Here is a 26,761-nt window from a genome sequence, read left to right on the forward strand (position 1 = left end):
AAAAAAGAAACCAGGGAGTTGTAACGATACAAGTGCCACAGTGCTGGGTCAGTGATCCTGAAAGTGGGCCACACCTCATTACACAAATGTCTGCAGTAGTCTTTCCCCGAGGAACTGATCTCTGTGACTTTATGAGGGTGGTTCAGTGGCTCCACTCAAACAACTAATGTCTCACTATGCTGGTAATACTCCAGTCCTGCTCAAGTGTCCTGTGTGACCTGAACTGACCATCTGCTGTCTGTGGCCCCACTTGTTTTTGGACAAAATGCCAAAAGGTATTGCATACTAAATAATCAGACAAATAGAGATGGTATCTTCTGCTAAATCTTCTACTAAAATCACAATGTTTGGGCAAGACTTCAACATCTCGTGTTCACACTTGTTCACATTCACCAGATAAAAACAGGAACTAAACCAGGTCTAAACCTGAAACTAAACCTGGATTAGATCAGGATTCAACAAGACTAGAACATGACCAACCCAAGTCCTCATCAGGACAAACAGGGGCTCAATTTAGGACCAAACACAATCAACATTGAACACACCCTAAATGTTCTTTACTTCTCTCAGATAATACAGAACCCAAAAAGAAAACTCTCATCTAAATCATTACTTTACTGACCATTTCCAAACCTATTATGAAATATGAATTGACCTAAACATAGGAACGTTTGGCGGAAATCTATAAACATCATTCAATATTTTACTCCAGTGTATAATAATTCTTTAAAAAGAAACCGATTTGTGATGAAGCTTTAACTGTGGACAACTGAAGGCGTGACATGAAAAGGCTTTAAATCCTGTCTCCCTATGGCAGCTGGCATGTTCATACATCATTTTTCCTGGTTGAGAAGGCTCTTTTACACTGTCTGCTGTAGTCATTATTGTGGTCTGCATTGATCTGAGGGAAGGCGGGGTTGAGCCGGGGGGAAATCTCCTGTATCTCGGGCTCATACATCAGTGCGCTGTTGCAGGAGGATGGATGGTGAGGTATGAATGGTATAGTGACACTAAACATTGATTAGGCTGACTGAGCACTGCTGATATTTTGCTTTCACACTTTGCGCCCTGGCTGTAAAGTTTGCACTTTTTATCTCACTGCTGATAATATTAGAAGAGGCAAGTCATGTATTCTGTGTTCATGCACCGAACAGACTGGAGAGCTATGGGACAGGCCAGTTAGAAGATGATTGACAATAAAAGCAAAAAGTCTTAGTTGATTTTATTGATTCTTACTGGTTAAAAGTCTCAAAGGATAAATCAAACATTCTGTCCTTCTGATGCAAACCAAGTATAGCGTGTGTGTTTATAGTTCATATCCAGGCCGCTAAGTAAAATACTTGTGTGCTATGAATGTCTCTCCACACTCTTCACCCTCATGTCATGCTTTTACCTGCACCCTACATTACGAAAACATCTTAACTCATAGCTGTAATCGCCACATGTCGAGTAGTTTATGCATTCAATCAATAATTCATTTTGCCACATTGTCAGTGCTGTATTGTTCTGCTGGTGCATTTAGTTATGTGGAAAAACAGGTGCTGTAAGTGGTTGAAGAATGGTGTGGTAAAGATCTGTGGGATGTTCCTCTGGGATGGAACACCGCATAATCCGGCAGCTGTGCCAGGGTGCATCACACTGCATGGTCCCTGTACTGAACTGTGTAGAGCAAAGAACCACAGGTGTTACTTAATACAAACATTTAAATGGCCACAAACTGTATTATACAGATTTGAGTTTTAGTTTTTTTTTATTATTATGACAAAAATGTGTTGAATTGTTGCTCGTATAGAATAAAATGTGATCCATAAATACAAGTTTCAATGGTTTTGCCTAGACGTTCGGGGCTGTTACGTCTAATTATGTGTCTGCATATCATATTAAATGTGGTAGAAATTGCTATGGTGAGATATACAGTATACATTAAATGCAGAGGCAGACCTGCATCTGCCAGTGCATCTGCCTCACTGTAAAAAATAATTTGGATTCAATATCCTACAGGCTGCTACTGGGGGTTTGCTACAGTATGTTATAGTCAGAAGTTCTGCTAATTTCTGGTTTTTGCCCAAGATTTACCTTATCTCATTATCTTTCACAATCAAATCATTCTGAACAATAGAAAATAATCTAAAGAGAAATAAAAGTTCAATATGTGGAAGGTTACTTTTCTTTTTCTTATACCTCTGTAAATTATCTGGAGAGCCAATTGTAAGAGCTGTCTAGGCTTGGGACGGCAACAAAATGTTTGCCTGAATACTCAAAATTCTTTATGAAGAGTGAGTCTGGTCAATCCGTCCTTAAAGACAAACTCAAACGGTACCGTGCAATCATATTCCTTTATTTCTCTCTATATGAAACAAACAAGTTCATTCATCATCTATCATTAACAACACTTCAAACTTCTTTCAACTCAGATTGCAGTGTTAATAAATTCAAAATGTTTTCACCCCCTGTCACATTTGTTTTGATATTGACAGGCCATTTGTGTTCCTGATGGCTAATCCACCTGTCAATCACATCCATCTGAACTCGGGGAGATGAAAGCGATGACCAGACTAAATATCCATCTGTTTAAAAAATACAGAGAGGTACCATTCTGGACTTCGAGGCAAACAAAATGCCCACTGGCTTGTTTAACTTGGGTCATTTTGAACACACTAGCTCATATTTTGGAAGTACAAAATATTTCAGCAAGAGGAGAGTAAAACAACAGGCTATTTTCATCCCAGAGCCGGGAGCAGGCCGCTGTGGTTTGAGACTAATGTTGGATGACCAGTTTTGCGCCGTGCAGCCATGCATACTGTATGTGATCTGCATCACTCGTGAACAGGTGCCCAGCTGATGGCCGTCCCTACCAGGCCTACTAAATCAATAAATCAGCAGGTGCATCGTGAGACCGGAGGGCGACACATCCCCTGACAGGAAGCATTAGTGTCTTTCTAACATACAGACTCACCTCCTTCAAACTCTGTATGACAGTTGCCGGCGTTCTCCTTGAGGGACTCTTCTTCGTTGATGATGATGTTCTCGATGTCCTTCATGGTCAGGTGGTCACGGAAGGCGTAGAACAGAATGTGTTTGAGTTCCTCCAGTGTGATCTGCTGCATATCGAACTACAATCACAAAACACAACTCCTTAAAACAGTCAACACTTTTCAATTATGTGTTTGTGTTTCAACAGCATTAGTGTAAATACATCGAGATACAAATTATTCTCCTCTCAGCTCAGACTGAAATTGTGTCATTGGGCAAGACACTTTACCCACAATGACTCAAATATCTATAACACAATGGGTACCTGAGCTGTGCTGGTTAAATATTTCATTGGCACAACATGACTATTTACCTCTGTCTAAAGAGCTATGTCACATAATGTGTAACAGATAAGTATTATTGGCCATATGTAAAGCTTTATGAATGACCAAATATGTTAATTTCACTAATGCAGTGTCCATTCCCTGTGGGTGCAGAGCAGAGGAAGTGGGTAGAATAGATTTCCCATTAAAAAAAAAACTTTAGTCAGATTCAGCGAATGATTAAATTGCCTCGTTGAACTTTTTATCTGTTGTTTTTCTGTCTGAGAAACATTGCCCCAGGGGCCTGTAGCAGAACTGAAACGTTTCACCTGTAAATCATGCTCTGCTGCAGCCGATCAAATAAACAGAGTTTATATTCTTCTCTCAGGTGACATTAAACCGGCAACAGGTGCAGAGGTAAACGTGCCAATAAATCAAAGCCATAAGGAGGGGAACAAACAACTTGCAAGGAAAAGGTGCATCCGGCTTTCAATTTCCAAAAACAACATCTAGACCAAAGGCACATACATATAAAGTATAAAGGTTATCCGACTGAGCACTGTGTCAAAAGATAAATTATAACCATTTATTTGGACTCAGATGACAATTTCGATTTGATCACAATTCATGCACACTTAGTATCTTTATATAACAGGTTAAAAAAGTAATCGTCTTCTGAGGGGTCACACTTCGCTATGCTATCCCATCTGTCACTCAGTGCCTTAGGGGGTTTGACCAATAGGAAAGATTGTGTGGAGAAAAACAGAGAAGCACTGAATCACAACCTAACAATAACACATAAATAGCATATTACCACATGAATGAGATCAAAATTAGATTTTGATCACTGTATCGCCAAGACCTACCCTCAATCTTATGTTAATTGCATGTTACAGCTCGACACCAACACAATAAAAGTCAAATAGAATCAGTTATTGTCAATTATTAAAAACAGTGGCTTCATAAATCATTCGGCATTTTCGCATGCAACCTCTTCACCAATGTCCATCCATCCAAATGCATTCACTTTAATCAAAGCGCTGCATAAGGTTGTATTGTTGATTAGATTAAAAGGGTCAGAGTTATGGGCTGTGTAAGTGATTTAGTGTTCACTCTTCAATGTACCGGAAGCAGTTAGACACAAATAGTTGCAGAAGGTTCCAGTCTGTGCAGATTTATTGTAAAAAGGCATAACATTATGACCTTCATGTTATGATTTTCTGTTGCACACATTTAGCCATCAAACACGGAACATCTCTCAATAAAAGCCCCTAAACCCAAATGCCCTTTCTACATTTAAAAGTTAGACAATAGCTCATGAGTGTGTGACTGAGTTGCTGGAAGGCTGCATAATGACATGAATCTGAGCATAAATCACATGGGGCTTCTGTAGCATTTGTTATGTACGATGCACCTCTGAATGTTTTAATCAACTCGGCGCCATAACGGCCCACGCTGTAATCAGTCCATTACACACTTAGTTACTGCCTCTGGTGAAAGGTTATGGGGTTAGAGGTCACATATTTATGAACCAGCAGTAATAATGATTTACAAACACAACTGACAAAACAAAGATGTTGAAAAGGTCTACACAAGCACACAGTTTTCAGTCACTGCATCAAAGAGTCACAAACCTGTCTAAAGTCAGGAGAACTAGAGAGATGAATCAGAGTTAACCAATTACTTTATTATTATTATTGGATCGAGCCATTCCATTCCAAATGCGACGAGTCTTTGTTATTGCCTGGTTTCTTCTTATTATTATTATTCATGGTCATTTTGCCACAACTCTGTCATTTTTGACCCTCTAACATTGATGAATGTCACACATGGGACATAGATCCGATCGGCTCGGCCCGAACTCCAATAAAATGGCGGTTGCATGAACATGAAACATGAAACTCTTAATCTTTGGCCTAGGCACATGAAACTTGGAACAGTGATAGAGCTACCTTTGACCTCTGACCTTTGACGAGTAAAACGCACCTGGCAGCATCGCTCTATGATAAACAGGAAGTCAGCCATGTCGAATCAAAGTGGTGACGCCACGTTTGACTTTTTTTTTTTTCAAAATCGTTCTTGTCCTAGGGTTTTTGTCCGATCTAAAGCATCTAAAGACATTGAAATTGAATAAATTTTCACAATTTTGTTTATAATTAATTAAATTGATATTCCTTACATGTAACACGCCCTCAAAAAAGGCTTAATTTCCTGTTTTTTCAAGGACAAGTCACGCCTAATGGAATTGATCTACGGAGCTCATATTTCAGTCACTAATGCGTTTTTATGATCTGATTGGAAATAATTAATACCATGTAACAAATTTACTCTATAGCGCCCCCTACCCATTGTGTGAAAAACTCAACATTGTCTGATTTGTTTGAAACTCATGGATTATATTCTCCTCGAGACGCCATGAAAAAAGTGCATTGCAGATGTTGTGTATTTTCACAATTGGCCAGCAGAGGCGCAATGAATGCCTTCACTTCCTCTTCCTCTTTTATTTTGATGGAACATTTCCTCTCGTGCCGTGGTCTTAGCATTAGCATTAGCATCAGCATTAGCGGTGGGTCTCTGTTGCTAGGTGACGGAGATACAGGGAGGAGGGGGTTTAAAGAATGAAGTCTGAAGAATAAAGTCTAAAGAATAAAGTCTAAAGAATAAAGTCTGAAGAATAAAGTCTGAAGAATAAAGTCTGAAGAATAAAGTCTGAAGAATAAAGTCTAAAGAATAAAGTCTGAAGAATAAAGTCTAAAGAATAAAGTCTAAGAGAATGCAGTGTCGGGGCAATCGCGATCAAAACCAAAGCACTGGAGGTCAAAGCACTGGAAGAACAACTTTTGAGGACTACGAAAAGTCTGAGGAATAAAGTCTGGCGGTAATGCAACAATTGGATGCCAACCGCCATAAAACAACAACAACAACAACAACAACAACAACAACAACAACCGCCATAAAACACCAACAACAACAACAAAACACGGTCGCGCGTGAAGGCGGTCGCGCGGGTTCATCATATTGCCATTATTGCTACTGCGATTACTAATGTTAATAGTACTATTGCAATTACAATTAAGGTGAGACATTACTGGCAAAACTAGTCATTTTTTTGGGTCAGTTTGCGCTCTCAAATGGAAACAACACAAAAAAATGAATAAATAAAAGTTAACTTTAACCCGCACACACAAGATTTTGACAGAACAGAAGAATTTGATGATAACTATTTCTAATCCTTATTTATTAAACTTAAGGTCTAGTGAACTCAAAAATGAAATGACTTGTAAATACAAGTGTTCTTACATGAGTAAACTACAGGAATTTAGATAATCTAAATTTAAGATTTCTTAACGCCTTAACATTAATACTATTGCTATTACTTTTACAGCTACTGCTGTTATAATAATTTTGCTATTACTGTGGATTAAACCAAAATAACACAGAGAGAGAGTGAACAACAATTAGAATGGGAAAATAGCGACAACCATAGCATTTTATATGGGCCTACTTCTGTGGCACACACTTAACACATCAGAGCATGCCATTTGTTAATGTCGTCCCTGCATGGGTCCAGGGCAGACCTGTATTCAAGCCTCCATTGACCTTTGGAAGAAAGTATGGAGAAATGTCTCTGCTCCTGCTGTGAATCATACAAATGGGAAGTACAGCATCAGACTGAAGTCGACAGCCCAGAGAAGCGACAACAGAGCATTGCACTGAAACAAATGGACAGAATTAAAATTATTATTTAATTTACCGGTAGTCATTGGGTTTTCATGCCAACAAAAAGGTGTAGGTCATATATATTTACAGCCTAACAACATCATTTGGCGCAATTTTTATTATAAATATTGGATTTACACTGGGCCTATTCAGTCAATTTGGAAATTGCATCAAACGTTGTTCCTCTCATTACATCAGAGTCATGTCTTTAGTTTTTTAATAGTGTAGTATTTTAGTCACATTTTATTACAGTGTAAATTTCATTCATGAAGTTAACACATTGATAACTGAATTGTATAAGAGTTAAGACTATGTGAGATCTCGTGTGCTGTCATCATTTGTGTCCATTTCCATTAAGTCTAGACTGCAGGTCTATGCATCATTAACCACCATAAGTGCTTTCTGAACGCTTCACTCAGCCTCAGACTGGCACATACTGTTACACACCTTAATCACAATTAACCTGTTAACGTACTACTCATCTCATCACAAATCTTTTCAAATATCACTTAAACAGAGTCATATCTAGATGTTATTTTCCATTTTCCCATTCATTTTTGGTGGAATCTGGTCCATGCTCCGTGCAGCTCACACACGAGGCGCTGAGGAGAAGCTGGAGGCACACATCACCATAACGCTCTGGGTAATGAGACGCTCCAGCTAATCCATGTCTGCAATTAACGTCAGCTGAATGAATGAGTTTGGAATATGATTTAGTTCTCTGAGCCTGAAACCATTTACGTGCCTCTAACAAGTTGGACTAGTCGTTGAATTAAAATGCAGTCAGGATAAATATATTTAAAATTTTGCTGAAAATGATGAATGAAAAAATGTATCCCAGAATATCAAATTTTTTAGGTTTATAATTTTACTTCCTGATTGTAATGCATGACATCACGCTAGGAAATTACCCAGCAACCACTGGGCCAAACTCATCTGATTATTTTAATTAGAAGAAAAAAATGAGCGCACCTTTATTTTGTTGAAATATTGTTTAGAGCATCAAAAAAGCTGTTTATTTTGTGTAACTTATGCATAAACTTGATGGAAAAGGCTTCTTGATTGGTGTAAAATTAGGTTTGAATAAAGTCAAAATCATAAAAACCTTTCATACACATAAGGAATATAGGTTATACATCTACATTTCTGATGTCCCGACTACTAAGTATGTACTGAATTATTAGTAATTTAAAGTAGCCGACTGTGAACCTTCATCGCCTCCACTTCCAGTTCTACAAAACTGCAGGCTCTGGTCCTTCACAGTGGATTTATATCACAATTACCACCATAACTACCGAACCGTGAAACCAGGAAGATTTACTGCGGAAAATACCAAACATAATGTGCCACAAGAGTCAGGAGTACAAATGATAAAAGGCTGTTTCCCCAATACAATACCAACACAGAAACCCTGAAAAAGAAAGTGAACAAAAAACTTGGACGACAAAACAGCCATGGACCTACATTGGACAAACTGCATATTATTTACCTTCAAAATTATTTATTTAAAGCCAAAATGAGAAGTGAAATTAGCTTAAAGCCAAAGTACCAATTACTGAAAGCATAATGAATCAAAACAAGTATCTGGTCTTGAGAGTGAGGACTGCAAGAGCCTCATTAACAGCAAACACTGGATCCATACGTCGTTCTGTTCTGTCCAAAGTGATTCCTGCAGAGATTTGGAACAGTCCAGAAACAGAAGGAGACAAGAGAGGAGGAAAGTGTGCATAGGCTACACTGCTGTATAATATGCACAACATTATTTGTGTCCAAAAGGGAAGAAATTTCTCTAGCAAAAAAGGTGGAGAATTTTCTTTTCAACTTCTCTCTTCTTTGATTACAACAACAAAGTGTTTGTCCACTTGAAGTGCTCTCTCCTGTGGATAATATTGCTGACTTTGATCTGCAACAGGCTTAAGTGAGAACAACTTGTCATCTATCACCATTGAAAACTTTGGAGCTTTAAACATCACAAATTAAGGCCAGAATGTTTGAACTGCAGTTTCTTATTCAGCTCTTGTGTCTTCTGGTCCTGATGCCGCTTTGAAGGTCAACCTGGAGAAAACAAGTTAAGAAGCTGCTTTCAACAATGAGAAACCTCACTTTTCAATGTCCTAATTTTGATTAGAACCAGACTAATGATTTTGTTATTTTTGTTCCTTATCAAGTTAAGTTGATTGAGTAAATACTTTCAAAACCATTAAATGCAATATTTATTCCAGCAAAGACCCAAGTTTACTTTAAATTGATTGATTGAAAACAATGTTGAATGGGTTTACCAAATGCATTTAGCAAATTTTACATATAGCTTTTATACCAGCTATTCTGACAAAAACAAAACACTCATCTTACATCTTTTGGGAACTGGCCTGCTAAATAAATGTTAAGTACAACAACTGATAGCCTTCCTTATACAACACCACTAAGCTGAAAAATATTCTTATGATCAGAGACTCTTAATCTATAATAAATCTATACCTCAACAATGTTTCGAATGTTACGAAAATTTATAGCATTTATTTAAGAAAGATCAACTATTCTACATCAATGTATTCTTTTGTTGTAAAAGAAAAAAAGTCTCATAATACACAGACTTGGATTCTGCATGACAAGAAACACTTTTAGTCTTAAGAAAAACCTTTTCCACTAACACTCCACAGTTGCCTTTGAAAAAAGACAAAAACGCTATAATGAGATGCATGAGTGAGGTAGCCGGGCTGACTCACTTGTAATTACAGCCACATAGAACATAAGGAGGAGGGGTCCTGGTGTGAAAAAGCAGCCGCAGAAATGTCAGAGCCTGGAGAGAGCCTGTTTGAATCATGTAGAGCCGCTCGCTGCAACACAAAGGGGCAGAGGAGAGCGCACTTGTCGAGGAGCCCGAGGGTACTTCAGACTCGACTCCTCAGTCTTACATTGGCAACGCAATATCACCAAGCGACTGCAAACTCCCACACAGCACACATGTCTAGGGCCGCGGCCGGATTAAGCTCCTCATTGTGGATGGGATAGACATTTGTGCTTCAGACTGACATGCTGGGGCTCTCTCTGAACTCAAACATGTGGTTGCAACTTCAAATCAAGCCAAGTCTGCAGCAAAGAGAAGACGGTTATCAGTGCGACCAGAAGCGTTATACTTAAATGTTTGGATAGGCATAACAACATGACCCTCCACCTAATATGCACTACCACACCAAAATGTGATGCACCAAGAACCAATGTTTTATTGTTTAGAAATTTGACGAACTGGATAGACCATTTGACCTTGAAACACATTTGACGAAACTGTCCACAACAGATTTGCATCAAATGTGTTCCAAACTCGGAAACTATTTTCTGCTTCAGTAATCAATGTTTACTCACAGAATATGCTGTCCGCTATAGGTGCCAAAGTCTAAATTGTCTTCCTCTGTGATTGGACATTATGCTATGCCTGGCTAGAATGCATGCTTTGGAGTAAAGGAAAAAGAGAATTGCTGTTATTTATCACACACAGACTTTCAGAATTGAAGATTATTTATCGTCAATTTGAGAAGTTGGATCACAGTTAAATTGAGTGGAAGGGGCACTGAGACTTCCCCTTGCTGTAAAATGAATCGCAATCTTCAAGCTTGTCCCTCCTGACCCACTCTCCATAAATTGTGTGAAAACAGATAATGTCCAGAAAAGCCACAAGGGACCAGCGGAGATAGGGACCGAACCAGATTACAGTTCAATGATTTCCCCTTTAATTTGCTGCAGAGACACTTAAATCTAATGGTTGTACATGGTCATAAATAACTAGAAACAGGCCTGGAAAATCACTTTGGCCTGAAATTTGTACAACCAGTGTTTTTAAGGACTGAAGTCTATCATTTGTATGTAGTGTCCGAGTATCCGCGGTTTATATGGTGGCAATAATACAGTATAAAGAATAACAGTAAAGTCATACCACTGATCGATGTGTATCCTTGTTTACATTGTTTTTCTATGGAGCAAATCGGCCAGAAGGTGAACCATGCGAGGGCGTTTGAGCGGCCCATAGGAGGTACTAACTTCCAAATCTGGAACCTCACCAATAATGTGATAATAAAAAATGTAATACTATAGAAATAATAGCACAAGGTTTAAAAGCTAAGGTCCATTTAAATGTATTAGGGGTGGGTGGAGCAGCCAAAACTGAAAGTGTGTAGTTACTTAAAATAATATTAGCCTATTCAAGTTGGAGTACAAATAGTCCAAGAAATTACTTAGTATAGTAATAGTAAAACTATTAGTAATAGTAATAGTATTAGAAGAAGATAATGTCGTTGGAAAGACAAACATTAGATAATCCACAAAATCTGTATTTTCAAAGGATTTACCACAAAAATTTGAAAATCAAAATCGTAGCTGGAAGAGTGCATGATGCAAGATTAAAACAAAATTTTTCCAATATTGTCGACACGTTTTTGTCACTTGTAGACTTACTCACTGTGAGCAGAATCACAGCAGTGTTCGAGACGGATAAAAGCGCTGTATCTGACCCAGAACCAATCATACAATGAACCTCGCCAAAAACATGCAGAAAACCATGAAATGTCAAACACACATACTGCCAGCAAGTTAAGATGATGCGTCATGTTGCATAAAAGAAAATGTTAAACGTTGTGTAATCTAATTGAGGATTTTAAGATTTTATTCACAGGGTTTTACACAGGATTTAAAAGAATGCAAAATAAAATCAATGCATTTTACTGTCTTTACTTTACTGTTACTTTACTGTTTATGTACAAAAGTGAAAACTTGAATACAGGTGCCATGTACCATTACCCTCCGACGCCGATAATACCAATATATATTTCCCTCAAATTAATGATTTGAAATTACCACCAATCAGTTACTCTCTTAGCTGTGCGCTGCCCTGTATAACAAAATTATTACATTTGATTATTGTAGAATAGAACATATTATGAATTGCCCTCTTCACTTTAAAAAATGTTCACTTTATTCACTGACTTTCCTTTGACCAAATATCAGCCTATGCTGGAGATTAAAGGCTGATATGCTAAAACGTGCAAATATTGGCCTAATTATTGTTCGTCGACAGACCCAAAAGTGTGGCTCTCGACCCCAGCGCCAACCTGGGCATACTGTTGTGTCCTTGGGCAAGACCACTATACCGTTGCATGAATGTCATGTGTAGGGGATTGGTCGAAGGGGCAGATGGCGCAGTTTGTCCGCCACCAGTCAGTCCCGATGCGTCTGTGGCTGCAGCTTGAGTGTCGAGTGTGAGCAGTGAATGAGTAAAGTGTAATGAGTGTCTTGAAAAGCATATGAGATCAAGACTTTATAGTTATTGTTGTAAGCTACATTACAAATCACTATTAACTATGATTATTACTGAACAATAGTCAAACGTTTGCTGTTATTCGCTCCACGGCCTCTCATCTTCCAGACAGCACAATCAGAGCTGAACTATAAGCGCCGTGGAGAGCTCTGGTTGAGTGGGAAGGTGAGTGTGTGAATCATGTGGCGAGGCTGTGCCACATTAACACGGGTCTCTGTCCAATAAGCCATTCACAAGTGTAAACCTCCAGCTGAGTGAATGAAGGCACCGGCTGACAATCTGAGAAACAGTAAATACAAAAATGGAAAGACAAGTCTGTGAGTTTGTCAGATGGCGAAATTGAAATGTGTAAAAAGCAGTTGAGGGGTTTGACAAGCCCTCACTGAGACGCCATGTGGTGAGAGTGTGTGTGTGTGTGTGTGTGTGTGTGTGTGTGTGTGTGTGTGTGTGGTCTGAATCATGCTTGATGAAATTGCACAGCTAAGCCTTTTGGACAGAGTCAAGTGGAGTTGAATGAAATGGTTACAAGTGGATTCATGTTTGAGGGTCCGTTCACATTTGTCGTTATGTGGTCCTAAATTGAGGTCATTTTTGTCCTGATGTGGACTTGTTTTGGTCCCGTTCAAGTCCCTGTTTATTCCTGACCTAGTTTAGTTTTGGGTTTAGTTTTGGTTTAGTCCCAATTTGGTGAATGTGCAAGTGTGAACCCAGTGGAAGAGAAGATGTGGAGTTCACACGTGCAGGTTGACTACATGTTCAATGCTGTGCTATCAACTATTTTTGTTCTGTTTCAGACTACTTCTATTACTTAAAGAAGACATTACTCAAACTCAACATTTAAAAGGGTTTGATCATCGTATAATTGCCTTTCTCATCTACCCACTCAACATTGTATTTAGAGTGATTCATGTTTTAATATTCTTTATTCTCCTGCATTCAAGATGATATTGGTCCAAGAACCCACGTTTTCACCAACCCTAATTTACACCAATACTTCTTTTTCCCCCCTAATGCATGCAAGACTCAGCAGCATTGTGGCAAACATGGAAAACTCGCTACTGTGAACTTGTATTACATTGTTTTAGATCAACTTTGTAAATTCAAATGTCCAAAATGTAAAATAATGACCCACTGGTGTGATATTACAACAATATAGCAGACAAAAGCCTATGCCTTTGTTGAAAATGATATACATCCATACATACACGTACCTATGTGTACCCCTTGCTGACTGGTGTCCCCCTCTCCCCTCACAGTGTCCCCCCTCCCCTCGCACAACCTTTAATAGAAGTGTTATCAGTTCAAATCTATCAGAATGTATATGATTACTATTCACACACACCACTCACTCTTGTTAAAAAAAGTCTGTAAGTATCGTAAGTATCATTCAGGACTTCAGGTTTACTCATACACATACACACAATGCTCTTTATCCAATTGGAGGCATTATTTAAAACCATGTGTGGTGTTTTTTTTTGTCTTGTCCAAATATGTTTGTGAAACACGACTGAGCAGGATGTTTAGTGTAAGTGTTGTAATCAATGGATTTTGCAGTTCTTTGTCAAATTAGGTGGACCTGGACTCATAACCATTTCGTCCATTACGATCCAACAGCTGTCTCAATAAACAGTAACGCTCCTGACAACAATTGACAATGAATCCCAAAAAATAACAACAAACAAAGAAATAACTGCTCCAGCACAAAGACAGAGGAAAAGAGTGAGTTTAATTGAAATGTTCAAGTTAAACAATGTGTGATCTATGGGCAGAATGACTGAGCACAAAATGAGAGTGTCTGAGGCTGACTCATTTCGCACAGCCCATTAACAAAGTAAATTGTACCGTACACAACTATTATACCTCCAGCAACTACTCATCTGTGCAGCAAAATTGGTCTGATAAATCACTCTCAAATTGCTTCTTATATTTGCAAGTATGCGGTTGTTTATTGCACATTTTTTCAGATGTTATAAGTTGCTTTGAAACTAACAATGGACCGAACCAAGACTAAACCAGGATTAAAACATTATTTAACATGATAATTATACCTTTTCATATGACATTCGATCCATGGGTTTCAGGTAGGAATAGGATGTAAAAAAACAAAACAGTACTCAGATACTAATCAATAGTAAAACTAGTGTCATAACTAGTACTGATCCTGGGAAAAGGACAAAGTACTAACACGTTTTAAAATTATCTTAAAAACATTATAAAAGACATGTCGTGAAATCCCTCATTCGTCCAGGAGTGTTCCATTTTAGAAAAATATTCAGTTGTAGTCATTTGGACTCATTTGGACTGAAACAAAGAGTCCAGATGACCACAACTGAATCTTTTTCTACAAGTATAAAGGACCACATCATAATATAAAATAAACTACTACCAAACCATGAAGAATTATGTTATGTGGTATAAAAAATAAGTTTGATTATTACTGCGGTGTTTGAATCAGTGTGAAGTATCTGTCAAGTGTCTTAGTAGTACTAATTTAAAGTGATGAAAAATTGGGACTGATGCCATTGCACTTAACAGTAAAAAAGACAGTAAAAAATCTGTTTAAAGATCAAAAGCACTCATATGTCATGTGACTGACACATGAATAGTCCTATAATATTTAATGGGCATCACGGGGGTCAGTTAAAATTTCCAGTGCAACTATGTTTTTTGTTATATCAAATCAAATCAAATTAATTTATTTTTGTAAGGCCCAAAATCACAACAACAGTTGCCTCTGAGGGCCACAGGGAGAAATGAATCAACAATGTCTGTGGTGGCGATGAAGTCAGACAATGTCTGTGGTGGCGAGGGAGTCAGACAATGTCTGTGGTGGCGAGGGACGATGTCCCAGGGTCCTCTGTCCTTAGACTCTCCTTCTCGGCCAGGAAAAACTACAAAAAAAAACCTATATACAGACCAGTAATTGAAATGATCAGGTTCGACATTTGTGGTGTCACACCTCATTTGTCACAACGTTTGTGCAGGTAATAGAACTGGACTCAGACGGTTGCAGAGGTAACTCAGGGACCAGGGAAGTCACTGAAGGAGCTAACTGTCCACCACTGTCCCACTGTAGTTCTGCCTCAAAGAGCTGTCCTGGGGCAACACTGGGATCACATATGAGACACCAAATGTCAACGTCTATGACTCTCCCTCTCTAACTCCTCTGCCTCCTCTGCCTCATCTGTTTCTATTCTTTCTCTCTGTCCACAGTCTGCACCTCACACATCCATCACTCTCTCCTTCACTCCATCAAATTCGACCCCTTTTACTCCAGAGCTCAGAGCTGGTCTAGGCTTTGCCTTTTTTGTCACCATTTTCTGGCCGTTCTCTCCGTCCGGCCACTCTAGTGAAAAGACTATTTTGGCTCATCTGTCAGGGCTATAAATCCCCCCACAATGCCCTTGTATGTTGACTTGAATGTTAATTTGAAAGGGAGGTTTTTTCATGTCAATCCCATGGGGAAATATTCAAAATGAATGGCATTAGAATATCCTCTTGTTTTACACATGACAAGGTGTTACTGAACAATCAAAGAATAATAAGTTGTGCCATATTTTTCTTACTTAACTATAAAGACTGAAGTACAATTGTAATTCCCCCCCCTAAAAAAAACATAAAGCAAAACAAAGCATGTCTTACCTGCCAGAAGATGGTGTCTATTGTGCTGCCCAGGAAGCCCTCTCTTGTTTCTGAGGACAAGAGTTTAGGACCAAGGATCGTCATGAACTCCTCAAAATCCACCTGCCCATCACCTAGAATCACAAAGATCATAACTTTCAAATCAAAAAGGGTATTAGTATTGTACTTGAATGTGAATGTGTTTTAATTATTAGGTTTAACTAAATCAGGCTTTAATTTGATTAATCTAATTACAAGTACAATACTATTTTATTTTATACAAGTGTCATCACAGTTAGCGCTGCTGTCATTATGATCTTCTCAAAAACACAAACTCACAGTGGTTGTGTGTTGATATTGAACTATAGCCTTGAGCCACTGTCTGAAAGAAGTAGGTGTTGTTCCAACTTAACTTTAATCACCGTTTGGCAGAACCATAATTGGAGTTCTAATTGCTGCTGACAATTTACAGAAATGCACTTATTACATCAGGGAAAATAAGCCTAATTAGAACATCTGTCTAATCAACAGAAGTTTCAATGCTTAAAACACATGTGAAATAACAGCAGCAAAGTGGAGCTGTAACTGCAGGTACCGAACCTTTATTTGAGTTACAACAAAAACATTGCATTACGCAGTGAGTGCCATTTGTTTAAAGTTTCAGATGCACAACTTATATCAGCGTAACCAATAATAATCATAAAAAATAATAAGTTGATAATTTTTTACATTACTTTCCAACCAGCCATGGTATCCAAGATGCATATATTTATTTTTGCCAATAATATTTCTCAAAAGGACTATTGAAGTTGCAACTTGCTCTAAATTCTGCTGAGCTAGCAACAAAAACTGCATGTACCAATACGTCAAACATTGCCTTGTCTTTAATACAATAATGATAGATTCTGACTTTCTTCTTTTTATGTCGTATCTCTCCTGCACTTGAGTAAAGTCTGCTTTTCACAGATGGTTCCAGGACCTTTGGTTCTGTTTGGTCTCACAGTCCCCATCTCACTCCTGCTCAGTCTAAGGAGGTTCTCACGGCCCTGACTCACACACATGCATATGCATCGGGACAAGAGCGCAGCACGCCAGATGGTCCACTGAGGCAAGGTGTTTAAAGTAACAATCTGTGCTTGAATATGTGTTTTATAATTATTCATAAAAATACTAGATGTAGGAGGACAGAAAAAAAGTCTTTACCAATGTGTCGTGCATTTAAAGCATCAGTAAAAGTCACACACAACTGTTTCTGAAATGTTACATTGGACACGTTTGGAAATCATTCTAGCGCCAAATTATTAACACAATTCAAAGAGCCCTCACTCACATAGCATACATTATTACTACATATTAACAGTATTAGAAAACATCATGCGGTTCTGTGAAGGGCACTTTGAATCCTCAGAGAGCGTGTTGTGGGGCTGAGCAGATAACCTGTCAGCTCCTCCTGATCGATACAACTGAGCGTGAAGTCTCTCTGCTGCCAACCGCACATCAATCTCAACATCACACTAATCTATTCTGAAACGGACACTAAATGTAGTTGCATTTACAGAGTTTTTTTTTTTTTTTTTCCGGTCCAAAGGCTTTATTTAACAGGACATCTAGTGTGAAATAGGGAGAGAGAAGGTAGAGACATTCAGCGAACCCACAACGCCGAAGTAGTACAACCACACATGTGCAAGGCCTTAAACCACTACACCACAATGCAGATACAGTGAGCAGTGAATAGCATCTGCCCATTCTGAACTTGATTAAATGATTAAAATGGGATTTCTCTGCAATCACAAGAAATATAAGAACAGTATTTTTTTTATTGCTAATATCTAACATTTATGCATTGTGTATTTTGATTCATTTTTTAAAATTATAATTTTAAATGTTGCATTACCGTTGAAGCGGACAAAAATAGAAAAAGACATAAATTGGAATGTGTTGTACGCGCACGAGGAATTAGTTTGTATGAAAACACGCACAAAATAAATTGGATTTTTTGGGGGCATTTTCAGAAAGGGAAAAGCCAAAAAGTAAAAAACCAACAGAAACAGAAAATACACACTATTTTCTTTCCACCAGTAAACTGACCGAATGCTTGGCGGTGGCAATGACTACAACCTGTCAGTATCAGACAGCAGCGGCAGACCCTAAGGCACATTGTTCTAACCATCTCTGGAGACGCCATGAGTCACGCCACAAAGAAAGAGGACTCTTTTTTAACTTTTATATTCACGCTTAAACATTAGCATGAGATAGGCCTCCTTGCATCGACTGAAAGGCAGGAATAATTTCACACTAAAAAAACTCATCAAAACAGATTATTAAACAGAACATTAGCATAGAACGTGACACGAAAAACACAGGATTGTATCAGGGCAAAGCACAGCGGCCCGAACGAAGCAGTAACAAAACAGTTGATCAAATATATAAAAACATGAAAAGTCTTTGCATGTCTTGTGATGGCTGTTAAGTTGCGTCTCTCACCGTCCATGTCGAGTCTCTGCATGATGATGGCCAGCTCCACCTCGCTGGGCATGTAACCCAGCGACCGCATGGCCATCCCCAGCTCCTGTTTAGAGATGAAGCCGTTCCCATCTCGATCCAGCACCTTGAACGCCTCGCGGATCTCTGCCGACACAAAACATGTTGCCTCCTAAAAACACTGTACGTAACTTTCTGATGGTGGAGGTACAAATCACATGAATGACAAACGTGCTTTAATTTGAGTTTTTTCGTTGTTTTTTCTTTGCCAAACAGTAAACTTTACTAAACATGTGAATATTCAAGTATCCATCGGTTTAAGGCCAATGATTCGTTGCTGATTCTTTGGGTTTTGTGAAAACCTTTTGCCCTACATAAGGAATAATGGTTTGACAAATTGCTTAATTGCTATGGTAATGACATAGCTTGGAACCCCTAAATACCTGGATTCTGTCTCCTTGTATTTTGATTATATTATTGTCATATTAAAATGACATTCAACATAGCACACAGATGTATACAATTGGTTGCGGCAGTGATGACAGATCCATTACTTTTTCACAGGACATAATATTACAGGTGCTGCTCATTCACAGGCAACAACAGCTACACAGTTTTTAGGTTAATGAGTTAATGCAATTAATGCAAGAAGCTAGATATGGAATATTTTAATTTGCATTTACTTGAAAAAGTCAGAACAACTTGCAAAGTGTGTAAGGAAATTGCTTGCTACTTTAAAATATAGCATAAGCTTCAGGGGAGACCAATGCCCTCTTAAAAAAGCAGAATAAGAATAAGAGAGAGACTGTCCTCAGGTGGGGCTGTTTCACTGGAGCGTGATGATGTTGAACAGTGAATAATTCTCATGTCAGCTGGACACATCACCACTACACTTCGGACGTGTGAAAGGGGCCCCAAAACCAATTTTGGCCCCCACGGCTGTAGCTCATCCATTAAGTATTTTCCTCTGATACAACAAGGCTGCAAGATTAATTGCAATAGTTTTAACATAGGTTTTGTCTATGGGAGTTTTTGTTTATAGGAGATCTTCTGCTGAGAGTGTTTTTCAAACTTTCTATATGTGATCTGTTCTTTTCTTCTGTATCTACCTCTGAATCTACCTGCGTTGCATCAATGAAATTTCCCCATGTGGGACAATAAAGGAATATCTTATCTTATCTTATCTTATAGCAATTTAAACTGTGCTAATTAGTCATTCAGAAAAATGTCACGTTATCAAGATTTTTCCCCTTACTGTTGTTCTGAGTTCGACATAATATCTAAAGAGTATTAAAAAAGTTCTAGTTCTAGTTTTTGCAAAGAGATCCGTAACAGAAGCAAATTTGTTTACCTGTTGCTATGGTGAGGTCCAAAGTGTAGTGATATAGAATGTGATAAACTGCTGCTGGAACTACCTGTGTGATTATTCATCATAACAAATGATGTGACATGTTATAATATATTAAAAAAGGCTAGAGAAATGTGGGTTCTGTTGCCGTGGCAATCATTGGGGCCATCTTGTGAGTGGAAAAAGATCAAAATTCAAATAGAAAATAATGTAAAAACAGGGGAGTAGTATTCACCCTATAAACACAGCACTGATCTTAAAGCATGTTTGGGTGTCACTTCACCTTATTGACACAACCATAGATCCTTGTTCTGTTCATGACCACTACTAATGACTAAATTAAGACTTTATTACTTATATATATATATATATATATATATATATATTTTTTTTTAAAGATTTTGTCACATCAATTTGGTATAAAGTGAGCATTAGATAAAGTGCAAAGACAAAAAAGTCAAATTATTGTAGTATTTATTACAAAATGATTATTACATAGTACCCTATTTGTTTGTATGAGTTCTTTAGCAGAATTTTCCACCACCTGCCAGAAATGGATGTTAGTTACTATTGGTTACCATGACGATGTTCTCTCTAGCCTATATTATGACATAATGTGAGCTATGTCTCTTTGTATATTTTGTCTCTAAAATCTGTTCAATAAAAAACTTCTGACACTTTACAGTTGCAAACATGCCTCTACAAAGCTGTAAAATGTATGAGATTATTGTACTAATTGAGCAATTTATATTCCAGTCTTCTGATAAATGCTCATGCTTAGATTCTGGTAGCTTTAACCTCTGCATCTTTATTATAGGCTACATACATACTTTACTATCCAGTCTTTGCACAGATCATCGCAATATGGCCTCTCCGATCATAAATTCAAATTGATATCCTTGTTTCTATCCATCACCAGGATTTTTCGCATCGTCCTGATCGCCCCTCTGAGCCACACAGTCTCCAAACAACACTCTCACTCTAGGACTGGCAGAAATGGAGAAATTGCTTCCTAATTTGCCTTCATGCCTCAACATTAGCTGCTGTTCAAAGTAATTTCAGGACAAATAATCGCTTGCTTTATTTCCTGACAAACGAACGACTAAACTGAAGCTGATCCAGTCATTGTGATTCGGCTTTCTGCATCATGTCGTTATTATTCGCTGCTGATGCCAGGCGTTGTGCAAATGATTCAGAACAGCACAAATACTAATGGGGCGTGAATTATGAATGGTCCCATAAAGTGGCGATGACAATAAGCGCCTACATTAGATCAGAGAAGGGCACAGTCTCCGACCTGTATCAGAACAATATGTTGCAGTGTATACAACAGCTGCTACTCACTAAGTAATGGATCACTGTAATTCACTCTGTGTGTTTAAGGTTTGTGTCGAGCTGGGCAATATTTTAAAATGTAGATAATATTGTGAATGTTGTTGAAGGTTGTTGAAGAACATTTTAATATGACAAAAAAAGTGAAAAAAGGGATGTTGAAAATGTGAAAATAATGATACAAATAGATATTTCTGCTCTTTTCATACATTTCGTATTTGTCTGATAATTAAACCTCAGCTAAAATGTTTAAAGACACATTTTAATGCATTTCATAATTTTTGTTTTTGGTATCATTTGTGTACAATGACAGAAACAAAGTATGTAAAATGTGATGAAAAATAATTTTAAAAAATAGTTTGATCTATGAGTTAACTGTTAAAAACTCTTAAAAAGTGTGCCTTATGTTGTTATAGCCTGAATTTAAGAGTTATGGTTTCAATATTTTCGACTTTAGTTGAATTGTGATTGTATATTTTTATGTTTTCAAATAAAACCACTAAAATCCAGCTACTAGATGACAATCTAATGTGTGTTAAAAAGCTCTAAAAACATAATTTGATTTACAGATCCAGACATTTATTCTGATAGATAAAAGACAGTATTGTTCTCAGGCTGGACATAAATATTGTGATAAAACTAGACATGAACAATTGTAATTCACGTGCATCTTTATTGCTCATATACGTCCTGAAATGAGATGGCAACGTTTGCTATTTTCAGCTTGATTAGATCCATCAGTGTTTGTGGTCTAGACTGAATTACATCATACCTCAGTCCGTTTCACGCACAGCTGCCTCTATCCTTCGAGACGCTCTGAAACACAGAGGCTTTTCCCAGCATGCAATCTGGCCTTTGGAGCAAGCGTTCGTGTGCTGAAAGGACACAAAGCACCACAGGAACCTGCAATATTTTAGTGCGGCACAAGTAGAATTTGGAAGACTGCCAGTATTTGATGACGATGAAGCCACTCTCAGTTAAATGTTAATGAGGGCACAAGTGAGAGGTTAACATTTTTGTTTCTCTAAGTTGCCTTTCTAATATATATCTTTTAAGGAGAAACATTTACCTGCATTACTTGGGAGAAACATTATTCTTGTAAATTAGTCAAGTTTAGTGTGTAGCCTACATAGCCTACATTGTAAAAACTACACTGTGTAAATTTGTGAAAACGTCTACTTTCTGCAGTCTGAAAATTTGTCACTGAATTAGAGGATCTGTTCACTCTAGTGTAGGGGCCGCAGCTTGGGACAGTTACCAATTTGCTTAATTCCATCTTGGTGGACATCCATAATATCACAGTATAGTAGAAAAAGCTTCAGTTGTAGTCATCTGGACTCAGTTTGAAAAAATAGACGTTTCGACTCTCATCCAAGAGTCATTGTCAATAACAGAATTTAGGTCGAGAACTCCGATATTAATACTGTTCTGTGGTAAGACCCGCCCATTGGGAGGAGCCTTCCTGAAGTAGAAAGAGTTGTTTGTTTCAACAGAAACTCCCCCTTGTATCTACCGAGCTAGCCTATTCAGAATCTTAATGGGCTATTAGAAACCTCTTTGTCTTTGTGAGACCCTGGCTCAACCACCCTGAGTACCTGATTAGCATCTGAATGTCCTCTACCTTTCCAGGGGTTCAGAATCCCATTATAAATAACAGGAAGATGAAACCTAAGCCCTCCATTTCTGTTTAAAGAAGGTCTTTCTTTTTTAACAAAAATAGCTTCCTTGACTCCTCTTTCAAACCATCTTTTCTCCCTGCTTAAAACCTTCACATCACCGTCTTCAAACGAGTGATTAGAGGCTTCAAGATGGAGATGCACGGCGCTCTGAGGTCCTGAACTAGTATTTCTTCTGTGCTGATAAAGCCTCTTGTGTAGAGGCTGTTTCGTCTCACCTATGTACCGTTCTTTACAACTTTCTTCACTGCATTGGATCGAATAAACTACATTGCTCTGTTTTTGAGTCGGCAACTTGTCCTTTGGGTGAACCAGTTTTTGTCTTAAAGTGTTTCCTGGTTTAAAATAAACAGGGACTTCGTGTTGTCTAAAAATTCTCTGCAGTTTTTCCGACAGGCCAGACACATAAGGGATAGAAACACCCTTCCTTCTCTGTTCAGTTTCCCTTTTGTCCTGCTTCTTGGTTCTCTTCACTCTGTTGAGAGCCCAAGCGGGGTAACCACAGGCTGAGAGGGCATTTCGGACATGTTTTTCCTCTTTCTTCTTGCCCTCTGAGCTGGTGGGCACACCTTGAGCTCTGTGTTGTAAGGTTCTGATCACCCCCAGCTTGTGCTGTAGTGGGTGGTTGGAACCAAAGAGCAGATACTGGTCCGTGTGTGTAGGTTTCCTATATACTTCTATTTGGAGTTTCCCGTCCTCTCCTCTGATCGTGGAACAATCAAGAAAGGCCAAGCGATTCTCCTTAGCGTCTTCTCTTGTAAACCTGATATGTGGGTCCACAGCATTGATGTGATCAGAGAAGGTTTCCAGCTCTTGTTTCTTGATTGTTACAAAAGTATCATCGACATAGCGGAGCCACAGTTTTGGAGCTATGCCTGAGAATGAGGCCAGTGCCTTCTTCTCAAAGTGCTCCATGTACAGGTTGGCCACTATGGGAGGGACGGGCGAGCCCATGGCACAGCCATGAATCTGTCTGTAAAATTGTCCCCGGAATTGAAAGTAAGTGGTGTTCAGACAGATGTCCAACAGTTTACATATGTGTTCAGGTGTCAGTTTGGTCCTTTCCTGTAGGGTGGTGTCTTCCTGCAGTCTGATCCTCACTGCTGCTACTGCATCAGTGGTCGGGATGCAGGTGAACAGGGACACAACATCATATGAAACCATGAGGTCATCTGGGTCCAGTTGGAGATGTTTCACTTTATCCACAAAGTTGTGCGTGTTTTCCACATGATGTTCCGAATTCCCCACAAGCGGAGCCAATATAGTTGTTAAATGCTTGGCCACATTGTAGGTGATGGAATCTGTGCTGCACACTATGGGTCTGAGTGGAACCTCCTTTTTGTGTATTTTTGGAAGGCCATAAATGCAAGGCATGGCTTCACCAGGATACAGTCTGTAGTACAGAGGCCGGTCTATCGCTTCCTCTTTTTCCAGCCTTTGTAAACAGTCTCTCCCATAGTGGCCAACCTGTACATGGAGCACTTTGAGAAGAAGGCACTGTCCTCATTCTCAGGCATAGCTCCAAAACTGTGGCTCCGCTATGTCGATGATACTTTTGTAACAATCAAGAAACAAGAGCTGGAAACCTTCTCTGATCACATCAATGCTGTGGACCCACATATTAGGTTTACAAGAGAAGACGCTAAGGAGAATCGCTTGGCCTTTCTTGATTGTTCCACGATCAGAGGAGAGGACGGGAAACTCCAAATAGAAGTATATAGGAAACCTACACACACGGACCAGTATCTGCTCTTTGGTTCCAACCACCCACTACAGCACAAGCTGGGTGTGATCAGAACCTTACAACACAGAGCTCAAGGTGTGCCCACCAGCTCAGAGGGCAAGAAGAAAGAGGAAAAACATGTCCGAAATGCCCTCTCAGCCTGTGGTTACCCCGCTTGGGCTCTCAACAGAGTGAAGAGAACCAAGAAGCAGGACAAAAGGGAAACTGAACAGAGAAGGAAGGGTGTTTCTATCCCTTATGTGTCTGGCCTGTCGGAAAAACTGCAGAGAATTTTTAGACAACACGAAGTCCCTGTTTATTTTAAACCAGGAAACACTTTAAGACAAAAACTGGTTCACCCAAAGGACAAGTTGTCGACTCAAAAACAGAGCAATGTAGTTTATTCGATCCAATGCAGTGAAGAAAGTTGTAAAGAACGTTACATAGGTGAGACGAAACAGCCTCTACACAAGAGGCTTTATCAGCACAGAAGAAATACTAGTTCAGGACCACAGAGTGCCGTGCATCTCCATCTTGAAGCCTCTAATCACTCGTTTGAAGACGGTGATGTGAAGGTTTTAAGCAGGGAGAAAAGATGGTTTGAAAGAGGAGTCAAGGAAGCTATTTTTGTTAAAAAAGAAAGACCTTCTTTAAACAGAAATGGAGGGCTTAGGTTTCATCTTCCTGTTATTTATAATGGGATTCTGAACCCCTGGAAAGGTAAAGGACATTCAGATGCTAATCAGGTACTCAGGGTGGTTGAGCCAGGGTCTCACAAAGACAAAGAGGTTTCTAATAGCCCATTAAGATTCTGAATAGGCTAGCTCGGTAGATACAAGGGGGAGTTTCTGTTGAAACAAACAACTCTTTCTACTTCAGGAAGGCTCCTCCCAATGGGCGGGTCTTACCACAGAACAGTATTAATATCGGAGTTCTCGACCTAAATTCTGTTATTGACAATGACTCTTGGATGAGAGTCGAAACGTCTATTTTTTCAAACTGAGTCCAGATGACTACAACTGAAGCTTTTTCTACTATGGAACACGCCTGGACGAATGAGGGATTACACCGAAATATCACAGTATGCACTTTAAACACCACTTTAAACATCCAAAGTTGGTAGTTTCTATTCTGCTGTGCCTCATTGCTCTTGTGTCCTTGGGCAACACATGTCATCCATCTGGCTCCTGTCTCATTGCAATCATGATCAAAATTGTGCAAATATGTTCTGGTTCAATAAGAATAAAGTAAATTGCTCATGACCTCCCATTTACAATCATCTTTTTATTGTTTGGGTGGAGACTTCTTGATCCATGGGCCTTTGTCAGTCTGTCCCAGGGCAACTGTGGCTACGATGGCACAACAGTGTGTGACTGTGAAAGGATAAAAGGCAAGAATGAAGCTCTGATATTCATATTTTTTTAGTTTAGTCAAGGTCTTCAGCTCTCAACAATGACAATTCAGTGATGCAAGAACAAAGTCTACTTCAGTCCACATAGAGTAGGTGCAAAATATATTAAAGCAATTCAGAGCTTCTGCCAAAACTAGACAGAACTGGCAGCTGGACTTTGAAGAGGTAAATCACAACTGCATTTCCACAAAATCAATTCATTTCTTCAGGGAGTTTAGACTATTGTAGCTGTATTATTAAACATTGAGGTCTGGACCTTTAAAGCCTTTTTGGATTAAGTAATAGAATAATGGAAATACATAATACATAAAGCCCCCAAAAGGCTCAAAATGGTAAAGGCTAACAGAAACAATGGCACACCCCAGAGTATAAATCTGATGCTTTTTTTAAAATCACATCTTTAATAAAACATTCCATATTTGGTTTGGTTGCAATTGGATTTCTCACTGTGGAGGTTTAGTGAGGAGCGCTGCAGGCTGCGACTGTGGACACACTCTGAGCACAATGTGACAGAGCCTTATGCAGCTCTACTGCTATAGTGCTGACTATAGTGTACACAATATAGTTCCCCACAGGAAATCTCACTCTAATTATATTTACACAGCTACTGTAGCTTTTACAGTTGCGGTAAATCAATTTAAAGATCTTTTAAAATAGAGGTGAGACAGAAACCAATATGCAGCATCAATTAGATACATATAGTGAGTGAGTGAGTTATGCAAAACGCTTGACATGTAGCAGAATAAATCACTGCAATTTTTGAGACTTTTTACATCAAACCTGACACAAGATTACTTCAAGAGAATAGCCCACAGGGTGAAGTGAGAGAGAAGTAAGAGCGAAGT

The 26,761-nt window shown here is 38.8% G+C and overlaps 1 protein-coding gene across 3 annotated transcripts in view; it reads right to left on the reverse strand.

Moving 5' to 3' along the window:
* Nucleotides 1–26,761, reverse strand: part of caln1 (calneuron 1) — a 39,957-nt gene that overhangs the window by 2,401 nt on the left and 10,795 nt on the right. For 2 of the 3 annotated variants that reach the window (XM_072452609.1, XM_072452594.1), the window contains exons 3-5: nucleotides 18,430–18,573; nucleotides 15,967–16,079; nucleotides 2,957–3,113 (exon numbers count right to left, since the gene is read on the reverse strand). In XM_072452609.1, the coding sequence (XP_072308710.1) occupies nucleotides 2,957–3,113; nucleotides 15,967–16,079; nucleotides 18,430–18,573 (414 nt within the window). The remainder of the gene's footprint in view (nucleotides 1–2,956; nucleotides 3,114–15,966; nucleotides 16,080–18,429; nucleotides 18,574–26,761) is intronic. The other variant, XM_072452602.1, reaches the window with a different exon arrangement.

Source organism: Eucyclogobius newberryi, unplaced genomic scaffold (assembly GCF_026437365.1).
Source record: "Eucyclogobius newberryi isolate DKJ021-1_F unplaced genomic scaffold, fEucNew1.0.hap1 SCAF_10, whole genome shotgun sequence".
NCBI lineage: Eukaryota > Metazoa > Chordata > Actinopteri > Gobiiformes > Gobiidae > Eucyclogobius > Eucyclogobius newberryi.